Here is an 11,790-nt window from a genome sequence, read left to right on the forward strand (position 1 = left end):
ATAAAAACGGGATAAGGCAACAGTATTGGTAGGTTCTAAGTCCCAAGCTCTAAGTCACGAGAAGCGCCTTTAAGCTCTTGAGCTCTCTTTTTCTCTCTCTCTCCCGCTGAGCCTCTGATTTTCCACTGTTGCCTAGTCTCCTCTCTGACTTGACCGTCGAAGGGTCCCCGCTGGAGGTATCTCCGGTCTGTGAGGACTCTTTCTTGCAGGTGCGCGACGTCGATGATCGGGCTATGGGGGGGGATTGGCCGCAACACATATCTTGCCATATTTTCTCGTATGTAAATGGTTATCTCCAATAGCCTCGCTTGCACGTTCCAAGATTTTGATCATGATGGGCTCGGGCCTTATCTATTTAAATTTCTAGTGGTCCTTCAGATAAGTTCAATTCTCAAATTCAAAATATATGTATTAGTGGAGATCCACATAGTTTTTAGGGGTCTTAGGTTGAGTGAAGTCTATATGTGATTGAGCTCCCTCTCTCTATCTTGCACTCGAATCTCTTTTATTACGGTAAAATGAACTAATTTAGACATTAAAGAATTTTTTATGAAAAAATATTGACAAATGAATTTTTTCTGTTTGTGATATTTTAGGACTGATCTGAGCATTAGAACGACTATACGACTATAATAAACCACTTCAAGATCTCTGATCGGCTATTTAATCTCTTTTCTATCTCATTCAGCCCATGGATCCGATTAATCTTCAGCTGCAACAATTTATTTGTGATTGCATTATGAAGGTCCAGTCCATATCTCTCACCATCAAAAGGTGAATGGACACAGCTAGCTACGCCCCTAGAAAGTACCGTGGGCGGCTGGTGATTTAAGACGGGAGTTCTCCCGTTTCCATGACGTGGGCGAGATTCGAACTAGTTGAGCAGTACGCTTGCAACGTAGCAGCTTTATGAGAAAAACCAATGGTAAAAACTCTAGGATTAATTAGACTGACATGATGCTCCGACCCCACGGTTAGACAAAGAATTGGATCCAAGTTAAAGATGGTAGAGATTTTACTTGCCGTATCAGTCATGTCAGATGAGTGCTGACACCATCTCCAACCAGCGTTTGAAAGCCAGAGTTCCCTCAAAGTGGAGAGGCTACTAAACGGCTAAACTTACACTGTTGCCGATCTAGATATTGTATCAGTTTATTCATAGTTATTTTATTTAGATCATAAAATGAGTCAATATACACCTTTAATCGAATGAATTGGGAGAAGAGTTTCTTTCATTCTGTTATTATGTGAATTTTGAGTTTAGATTAGTCAGATTGGTTGAGGAAAGGCAGTTCAAGATTGGCTGGATTAGATTAGATAGGCCAGATCTTGGGTGGCAATCCATGGTTGAGTACAGACCGAGCAATTCCTATCTGGAACTTGTAGATGGTTTGATTGTGGGACAATCAATAGATTTTATTTTTAAATATTTACTAATTATGAAATAAAATATATAAAATAGAAATTATATCCTGCATCATGCATCATGTGCATCTATCGATGCATCAAGACGTAAATTGTTCATATATCACACTAGTAAGCATACAATTTGAAGATATCAAGACCGATAAATTTTTGGAGTCCACTGTACTGGAATCATTCTGTCATCATTGCTTCACAATCCATTAGCAAAAACTTTTTTTTAAAAAATCTCTTTTTTTTTTGCCTCCTTTGATTCTCATCTATATGCAACCATGTGCATGCACTAAGAGGTATCCAATCAAAGATAAATTAAGTTCTATATACTACTAAAGCTAAAGGTACACCATCTGTGTAGGCCCATTAGCAAAATCAAATTCCTCAAACACTAATGGTCAACAAGTGGTGTAGGATGCTTTTTTTGTTTTTTTTTAATAAAAAAATAAAGTGAATTAGGCAGACATGAGAGTGGACTTTCAACACATGCACAAGCTTGCCTTTTGTTCATGTCCCATTTGTTCACAGGAACCACATGAAAATCAGAAAAAGAGCAGCCTAACACCAAATCTATTGAGCAATTCTTTCAAAATCAATATTTAGCGGCTCCAAAACTATTGCCACCCTAAAGATTAATAATTAGACCTTCAATTTTCTTTTTGTGATGGAAATATTACTAAGATATGAATCCTATATTTTAGTGTTGCATGCTGTGAGGATTGATGTGATCTCCAGGGCCCTGAAAGCCATCATGCAAGCATATGCACAAAGTCACCATCTCTCTCCCATTCAAAAACATATATTCCTTATGCCAAATGCTGCTCTCTACCCATTCCTCCACTTGGCTGGAATCTGGTAACGCTCCAACGTGGTGGTTGGTCGCCCATTCCCTGCCTTGAATTGTGGGGAAAACACCACACCCACCCCCCCCCCCCCGTTGTGGACTCATACCAAATCTCTCTCCACCAAACCTCAAACTCTAGCTCTTAACAACTCAAAACCCAACCAACTCTCTCTCGCTCTCGCTCTCGCTCTCGCTCTCGCTCTCATGGGTCTCTTCTGCTGCGGTAAGGACACCACAGCTCTAGCAACCACCACCACTACTACCACATCTAACAAGCTCCGAGTATTCCGGCACGAGGAGCTGGAGACCGCCACCGCCGGTTTCTCCCCCTCCACTCTCCTCGGCCGCGGCAGCCACGGCTCCGTCTTCCTCGCCTCCCTCGACGGCGGCCGCCTCCTCGCCGCCGTCAAGGTCCCCTCCGACGATGACTACTCCACCTTCGACACCGAGATCACCCTCCTCTCCTCCCTCCCCCGCTCCCCCCTCCTCGTCAACCTTCTCGGCGCCACCCCGGCCGGCGGCCCAACCCCCCGCATCGCCGTCGTCGACCTCATGCCCCTCGGCTCCCTCCATGACCTCCTCCACCATCCCCTCCGCCCCCGTCCCCCCTGGCCCCGCCGCCTCCGCCTCGCCCTCCACGCTGCCGCCTCCCTCGCCGCCCTCCACGCCCTCCAACCCCCCGTCGCCCACCGCGACGTCAAGCCCTCCAACCTCCTCCTCGACGCCAACGGTCGCGCCCGCCTCGCCGACTTCAGCCTCGCCGTTCGCCTCCCACCACCCCAAGCTCTGCCCCCGGCCGGCACCATCGGTTACATCGACCCCTCCTACCTCCGCCCCACCGATCTCTCCACCGCCACCGACGTCTACAGCTTCGGCGTCGTCCTCCTCGAGATCCTCACCGGCCGCCGCGCCATCGACGTCGAGTACAGCCCGCCATCTCTGGAGGACTGGGCAGCGCCGCTCGTCGGGGCGGGGCGGTTCCCGGAGCTGTGGGATCCGCGGGGGCGGCCAGCGGAGGGCCGCGAGGAGGAAGCGGCGAGAGACGTAGCAGTGCTGGCAACGAGATGTCTAGCGCCGGTGGCGGAGGAAAGGCCGTCCATGGCGGAGGTGGCGGAGCTTCTCCGGGAGGCGGAGTGGAGGGTCCGATCGCCACCTCCGCCAGCTTGGCGGCGGCTGGCGAGGTGGGTGGTGGGTCGGGCCAGGAATGGGAAAGTGTCCGACGTGGCGGCGACTTGAAGTGCGCTTACAGTTTTCATGTTGTTTAATACGATATAAATTGTTTAATTGCGTTGCTGTTACATCAGCGCTGTGTCATTTCAAACAGCAAACACTTATTCTTCCGACGTGTGTCAATATCCGTTGCTGTTTGTAACGAGACAGAGGATCAAGTGAGTGTTAAATGATATATTTGTTATTTTATACGATCATTTTTTTTCCCGTATGCGTAACGTAATGAATTGGTTGTCGAGGGTAGGGTTAGGATATGATAATCTGGGATATGTCAGGATTAGTTATCTTGAATGGTAATGGATGTGTGGTGTGTTTAACTTTGGTTGAGTGGTTGGACCCACCAATGGGAATGGACGGGGAACCACCAACTACGCAATTATACTCGGGTCCCAGTCCCACGTCGGATTTCATTAAACGCGGACAAGGATTGGGTGGACATGTTTATCTGCTATCTTTAGAGCTTTGTTTAAAGTTTTTGAAACACGGTGTTAGATTTACCGTCATTCTCATCCTTTAAGAACATCACGTCCGTACCTAAAATAGGTAGATGCTGTAGTTATTGCGTCATTGTTATATGGTGCTTGGAAAATATTATTAATATTTATGTAAGAGAAAGGAAGATTTGGTATATATGATCCATAAAAGGAACAGGCGTGCAAGTGAACAATGGCATTTGCACTGCAGAATAGCGAATGCAGGCTTAAGGATGCCAGCATCACCATCCCATCTCTTCTTTCTCGGAAATGGAGGGCTTTTAAAAAAGAGGGCATGGTGCGTCCATCTCGAAAATGGAGGGTTCTCAAAAATAGAGTGCAGGAGTGCACCACAAGGGATATGGTATGTAGAATGTAGCCTTGGTTCCTGAGTATTAATTTTGAGTCCCTCGGTCCCACCGGAACCCGAAATGGAGTTATCGTTAGATTTTTTTTTTTTTTTTTGAAATCTATTTCTTTTTTTAGTTGCATATGAGATCTAAAAATTGACAAAACCTAGGTTGGAAAATTTTGTTGGCTTTCTTTTTGGCTAGGTCAGATCTGCTATTCAATCATATATTTAAATTTATTATTATGATAACACTTAAAAATAACGTTGAGGATTGCCTCTGTCGATCATCCATTACTGCTTTTTACCCAAAAAAAAAAAAAAAACTATCAATGATTGGTTGCCAATTTTATTTTTCAAAATAAAGAATGTCATTTGCATGTTTTGCTTAGCACCTCTCAAACGATTTGATTGTTTTTTTTTAATAAGATAGAGTACTCATATATTGCGAGTATTAATACAATCAAAAAAATCAAGAAGAAGAACGTCATGAAATGTCTACGGCATCTCAGCCACCTTAGTCCACGTAACTTCTTTGATATGCTCAGCCATAAAAGAAGCCATCCAATCGGCTGCACTATTGGTCTCACTATAGATATGTTTGATTTCAATTAAGGAGTAGCCTTCATTAAGATGTCAAATATCGCTGAGAAGAAGATGAGCAGTTTCAACCCTCGGCTACTTTCGTAACCAACAGATGACTGTGGCCGAATCTCCCTTCATAATTGATATCTCTGCATGCAATCGTAATCATGCAAAGGATATACCAGCCCAGGCAGCATGCATCTACCTCCGCTATAGGAACAGTGCTATCAAGAAGGTGACACCCACTAGCTACCACTAGTCTAGAGTCAGGACTACGAATCACAAAATTTGTACCACTTCTGAGATCTCTCATACTGCCATCAAAGTTGACCTTAAGAAAACTCAGAGATAGAGACTCTTAAGTAATAAACACCACATGGGTTGCCACCTGAGCGGCCGAGGTGTCTCAGATGTCTTAAGTAATTGAGGCCGAATTAGTTGATAACATATGCATAACCTCAATCCCTAGCCTGCACCATTGCCCTCTCCAAAGTAAATCTCGCCAGCTGCTAAGATGCCTCAAAAGTTTATCTATTCTTAGCATGCCAAATGTGATATACGATGTATGCCTTCCTAATCCCTATCCCCCTGGAGGAGTCAATCTTCAAGCTCCACCGTAGCCCCTCCAGAAAATCCTGAGCTAGCTCTGTAGAGGCACTAGCTAGCCATCTGGAAGAGCCCTGTCAAAGTCCAAACATGCCGAGCTCTGTGACAAAGAAACAAACCATGGTCCATTGTCTTCTCATCACTACAACCACTTAGATAAGACAGAGAGAGGTCCATACCCCTAGCACACAGCACCACCTTGGTCGGAAGCTAGTGCCAGGCTACCTTCCAAAAGAAGAGACAAACCCTTGGGTGGACATGGAGCCTCCAGATCCACACTCCATCCATCCTCCTAATTGTCTCTTCTCTGAACACCTCGTAAAGGTCACTCATCATTACCTTTGATGTGCAAGCAAAACTCCAGACTCTAATATCCGGACCATCGAAGATAAGGACAGTAGTGGCCGGCACTCTCTCCACTAGAGCAGGCTCAAAGAGCTAGGATACCACATCAACACACCATCCACCCCCCTGACTGGAGCAGATCTACTATCCGCATTGAATCTATAGTCTTCATACTAATATAGATCAGCCAGCGATCCACTGACAAGTTAGCAATCCAAGGGTCACAAATGAGGTTGATGTCTCATCCATCTCTCACAATCCATCTAACATGGTCAAGAACCACTTGGGCCCATAGATAGATCTCCTTCCACATAAAGGAGTCCCTCTGACCAGCTTGGGTAACAATACCAGCAATCTAGGAGCCATACTTGGCTCTCATCACCTTACTCCAAATGCAATCTGATTGAAGCAGGAATCTAGTCACATGCTGAGCAATCAGGATCTCACGTCTCACTGCAAGAAACTGAATGCCCAATCCCTCCTCTCTGGTCAGTTGGTAGACCACATCCCATGTCAACAGATGAACTCCACTACCATCTTAGTGTGATCCCTATATGAAGTGCCTGAACTGCTGGTTGATCTTTGCCATCACTATTTTCGAGATGAGGGTGTTGGACATCATATAGGTCAGAACCGAGCCGAGCACCAATCCAATCAGAGTGACTCTATCCATCATGGATAAGTATTTGATTTGCCAACCCTCCAATCACTTCCGGATCGATGCCTCCATCTCGAAGCAATCTGCTCTCCGAGGTCTCCATCCTGTGATAGGATTTGGTTGTTGGGATTCTATCAAATGACACTTACTTTCCATTCATAGGACCACTCTAGCCTAGTGTCATGCTTTCTCAATGGTTCGACATGCCATGAATAAACTTGCATTTTGATTTTCTTGCATAAATTGTGTCAAGTTTTGAGGTTTACTGATAAAGTTTGAAATGGTTTTCTCTGGAAAAGAAGAGAAAAACATATCAAGTTTTAATTGCCTGCTTGCTTGGGAAGTCTAGCGCAGATGGAAGAGCGAAGGCAGGTTGAGAGCAAGAAATCTGGAGGAGTTGAGCTTGGTCTTATCAAGTGGTGCTGGAGATTTTTTATGGAGCACGGTGCCCTTGGAGGACTAACAAAAAAACTTCTACAATAAGCAAAGGAAGTTTGGACCCAAAACTGAGAGGTCGATGATCCCTCCTTTGTCATGCAGTATAAACTTGAAGGCTGGAGATGGGAAGAACATCAAATTTTGGACCATATTTGGCTTGGTAATTTCAGTTTTGGGTGTCTTTTTCCCTGCTGAGGCATGAGAGCTTATATATATATATATATATATATCCAACGGGCAATTTTTGGAGCAGAAGCAAAATAAAGTGGATGGTGATAGTTGGCACTGGAGAAGCAAAAAAAACTGGATGGAGTATTGAAGAGATCTTGTGGAGTTTTTTGAGTTCGTTGGCCCCTAGCTTTGTCCAAAAATTCGTTGGGTGTTCAAACCTTCGAAATCTTTTCTGTTTGCTCCTTCTATTATCTAATCAATCATGCAAGGTGGTCCCATGAGCACCTTGATCTTTTAGAATATCTCGTGGTGTCTTTTTATTTATTGCCTTTGTGAAGGTTTCAAACAAACATGTGAAAGTTTTTATAATTTCATTATATAATAATGCCATGCAAAAATGATTATTTATTTATGATGATTCATCCCAACAAATGCTGCAAATAGCATTTCATATGATCGGTATTAAGTTGCTAGGTAGAATAAAAGTTTTGATCCTATAGTCTCTCTTTCAAATATTGTGCTATAGTGCTAGCGCCGTCTAAGAACTTCAAGCTTCACATAATAGGAAAATGAATGAAATAAGAACTAGGCTTGACTTGCTTGAATTGGACTTGATTAAGCTTACAAAAAGAATAAATAGATAATTTATCTAAACATTGTTTCCAAGAAATACAAAGTATGATCGCTTGGTATTAGTGGCATGCTATATCTATGCATTTGATTAGCAAAAGGTTTGACCGTATGTACGGGTGATTTGGTAAGGTTATACAAAATTGGTTCGATACTTCACTTTGAAAGTTAATGAAGAATATAAATCAAATAAATAAGTATAAATTAATAGATGTTGAACTTGATTGTAGTTGTCTCAAATAGTTATTCATCAATAATTTTTTCTTAATAAATTTTGTGAATAATAAATATATCAATATCCAACATATGTAAAGATAATTGTTATGGTATAATAGATATGTTAGAATAGCTTCCACGTGATAGAGGTGACATTATTGTTGAAATTTATTGTCAAGTACAAAATACAAATCATTTTTATTTTTTTAATAATTTTTTTTAATTTTTTATAATTTTTTTATAATTTTTTATAAATATTTTTTTATTTGATATTTATTTTGAATCTTTGAACTAATACGATCGATCTATTATACAGGGTGCTGTTCTATAATTATTTCATATTTTGATTAAGGGAAAACTCGAGTTTAATTGGTCTAAGCCCAATTCATTATTTACATTTGATTGGACCAGCAATTAAGCTGGCCCAACTAGCAATGCTATCCGCACTCATAGCGGCGTTTGTCAAAGTTTGACAAAACCGCCTTCCAGATTGGATTTTAACATTTGCAAGTCCGCGGCCATTTCTGGGGTATGATAAAATCACTCCATTAAACGAATTAAACGGCCGGTGACCGGGTTGAAGAGGAGCTGAATGCGAGATGGAAACCCGCTATTGCCGGTAAATCGGGTAAAATATTAAAACCAGTTAGTGGTTTTATCGTTCACTTTTTTTAATAATTCTTATGTATATAATATCAATCGCCGACTCGATTCCCCACTCTCTGTTCTCGATACCCCTCCAACCCAAACTCTAACCTCAGCCCTAGCTTCGGTCCGCCCCCTCGTTTTAATTCTATCCGTATCACTAGGATCATTTTCGGATTTCGGCGTCTTTCTCCGATTCGAGGTTCGTAGACTCCTCCCCATAGTTTTTCTTATGATTTTTTTTCTTGGATTTTTCCATCAATTTGAGTGTTCTGCACGATCCCTGTTCTGTGGTTCTCCTTTCGGAAAATTTGGAAAAAAATTCTTTTTTTTTTTTTCTTCCCGTTTCCCTTCGATGTTTTAGGTCGAGATATTGTATTTCTATTTGTTAATTTGTTCGATAATTATCCAGCTTGTTCGATTTTCTTTTGACGGGAAACATTCTTCTAGAATTAGAGTTTTTTGTTTGTATGATGGGAGTGTTATTTAAAAGCTGCCTTTTTTTCTATGATAATTGATCGTTTTGGCGAGAAAATGATCTATTGCTGTGGCTATTTCTACGACTCAGATATCAGAAGATTGGGTTATTTCATCCCGAGATCTGATCCCCTCATGGAGGCCCTCAAGGAACTCCTCCCTCCGGCAAAATCTACCGGCGCCTCCTTCTATGACCACTCGAAGGACCCTTGGTTCAAGGATAGGTACAGCTCCTCCTCGGACCCCTCCCAGTCCTCCGTTGTCAAGCCTAACCCGGTCCCACCCTATGGGAAGCGCTCTGGTTTCGTCCCTCGGAAGCCGGAGGACTTCGGTGATGGGGGTGCCTTCCCTGAGATCCATGTCGCCCAGTACCCACTCGGCATGGGCAGGAAGGACGAGAAGCCTGGCACCAAGATCCTTCCCCTCACTGTTGATTCCCAGGGAAATGTCGCATTCGATGCAATCGTGAAGCAGGACGAGAATGCCTCAAAGATTGTGTACTCCCAGCATAAAGACCTTGTCCCGAAGTTAGTGACAGAAGAGGAGAAGCATGAAGAAGAGATGGAGAAGGAGATCGAGGAGACTACCGAGCGGACGAAGGCTGCTTTGGAAAAGATTGTTAATGTTAGGTTGAGTGCCGCACAGCCGAAGAATGTCCCTACCCCATCATCAGAATCGAAGTTTATCAAGTACAAACCCTCGCAGGAGTCGGCGGCTTTCAATTCTGGGGCGAAAGAGAGGATTATTCGAATGGTCGAGACGCCTGTGGACCCTCTTGAGCCCCCTAAGTTCAAGCACAAGAGGGTTCCAAAAGCCTCAGGTTCCCCACCGGTGCCCGTAATGCATTCCCCGCCACGCCCGGTCACTGTGAAGGATCAGCAAGACTGGAAGATCCCACCTTGCATCTCGAATTGGAAGAACCCGAAAGGTTACACGATCCCCTTGGACAAGCGTCTGGCTGCTGATGGAAGGGGTCTTCAAGATGTGCAGATCAATGATAATTTTGCAAAGCTCTCCGAAGCTTTGTATGTGGCAGAGCAGAAGGCTAGAGAGGCTGTTGCAATGAGATCAAAGATCCAGAAGGAGTTGATGCTGAAGGAGAAAGAAAGAAAGGAACAGGAGCTGCGTGCATTGGCTCAGAAGGCACGGTCGGAGAGGACTGGCATCGCTCCAGCCCCTTCTGCCCCTCTGCCTGCTGATAAAAATTTGCTTGATGATGATATGAGAGTGGAGCCCCACGAGCAGCGGAAGGAGACAAGGGAGGAAAGGGAAGAGCGGCTGCAGCGTGATAAGCTTCGTGAGGAACGGAGGCGTGAGAGGGAGAGGGAGAGAAGGTTGGAAGCTAAGGAAGCTGCAATGGGGAAGAAGAGTAAGATCACGAGAGATAGGGACCGTGATATTAGCGAAAAGGTTGCTCTTGGTATGGCTAACACTGGAGCTGGACGCACTGGGGAGGTTATGTATGACCAGCGGCTGTTTAACCAGGACAAGGGAATGGAGTCTGGATTTGCTGCTGATGACCAGTACAACATATATGATAAGGGTCTGTTTACAGCTCAGCCTACACTTTCTACACTCTACAGGCCTAAGAAGGATGCTGATGCAGATATGTATGGAGGAGCTGATGAGCAGCTGGAGAAGATTATGAAGACTGATAGGTTCAAGCCTGACAAGGCTTTCACTGGTTCGTCTGAGAGGCCATCTGGTAGCAAGAGAGAGAGGCCAGTAGAGTTTGAAAAGCCAGAAGAGAATGATCCCTTCGGGTTGGATCAGTTCTTGACAGAGGTGAAGAAGGGTAAGAAGGCAATGGAAAAGATTGGTGGTGGAGGAACCATGAAAGCAAGTGCAGGGTCTTCACTGAGAGATGACTATGAGGGAGGAGGATCTGGAAGGACTCGCATTGGATTTGAAAGAGGACGTTGAGAACTGGACCAGATTCAGATATTTTCTGTGTACTTTGGAAGCGCCTGATTCTTAAGATAAAGTTTCAAGGCTGAAGGTAAGCTTCCAATGCTCAGATCTATGATTGGTTTTTGGAGCAGCATTTAGTCTTTCTACCTTCGATCAAGTTGTTATGTGCGGATAGATGAAACTCTTCTAAATGTTTGAGCTGTTGTAGCACTATCTCTGAGAAAACCATGGTCGTTGAACAATTGATGTATTACTTGTTTATGACTGAAAACTACATGTGTGCTCAACTTCTCGTGTTTTTATGCAGTAAGATTTTCTGTTTGTTAACATGTTGATAAAGATTTTCCTTTATTGATCTACTGTGAGAGCAGAAGAGAGAGCATTGTAAAACCTAATATAGCTTCATCCACAGTTTTGAGTAAGTGCCCATAAAAATAGATGTAAATCTAAATTGAACACAAGAATCATTACCATCGATTACTTTAGCTTTGGGTAACTTATTCCTTTTTTTTCCCTTCACTTTCTCATTTGTTGCATCTCAAAGTAGCTTTAATGTCAATTATTTCCTATCTCAGTTTTCCATCAACCTAGTTCTTTTATTTTCTTACTGTGTTTCGAGTCTTTTATCTGCATTCTGCAATATATGCTGGAATCCACATTTTTCCATGATACTGTGAAATGTTATTGCTATTGGGATACTGTAATCGAACATATTTTTCATGACATGTTATTCTATAATTAAACATCTTTCTGAACTGGTCTTTTGTAAATGCATACAGGTTGTTTGTTTTGAGGT

At 43.3% G+C, this 11,790-nt stretch overlaps 2 protein-coding genes across 2 annotated transcripts; both read left to right on the forward strand.

The window, feature by feature from the left end:
* Positions 1-2,270: 2,270 nt before the first annotated feature.
* Positions 2,271-3,681, forward strand: LOC105058480 (serine/threonine-protein kinase-like protein At1g28390). The gene has a single exon (XM_010941430.4). It carries the CDS (start codon positions 2,465-2,467, stop codon positions 3,494-3,496), a length of 1,032 nt encoding a protein of 343 aa, XP_010939732.1. The 5' UTR covers positions 2,271-2,464; the 3' UTR covers positions 3,497-3,681.
* Positions 3,682-8,665: 4,984 nt separating this feature from the next.
* On the forward strand, positions 8,666-11,321 carry LOC105058479 (SNW/SKI-interacting protein A). The gene is made up of 2 exons (XM_010941429.4): positions 8,666-8,808; positions 9,175-11,321. Exon 2 carries the CDS (start codon positions 9,219-9,221, stop codon positions 11,004-11,006), a length of 1,788 nt encoding a protein of 595 aa, XP_010939731.1. The 5' UTR covers positions 8,666-8,808; positions 9,175-9,218; the 3' UTR covers positions 11,007-11,321.
* Positions 11,322-11,790: the final 469 nt, after the last annotated feature.

This window comes from Elaeis guineensis, chromosome 15 (genome assembly GCF_000442705.2).
Source record: "Elaeis guineensis isolate ETL-2024a chromosome 15, EG11, whole genome shotgun sequence".
Classification (NCBI taxonomy): Eukaryota; Viridiplantae; Streptophyta; class Magnoliopsida; order Arecales; family Arecaceae; genus Elaeis; species Elaeis guineensis.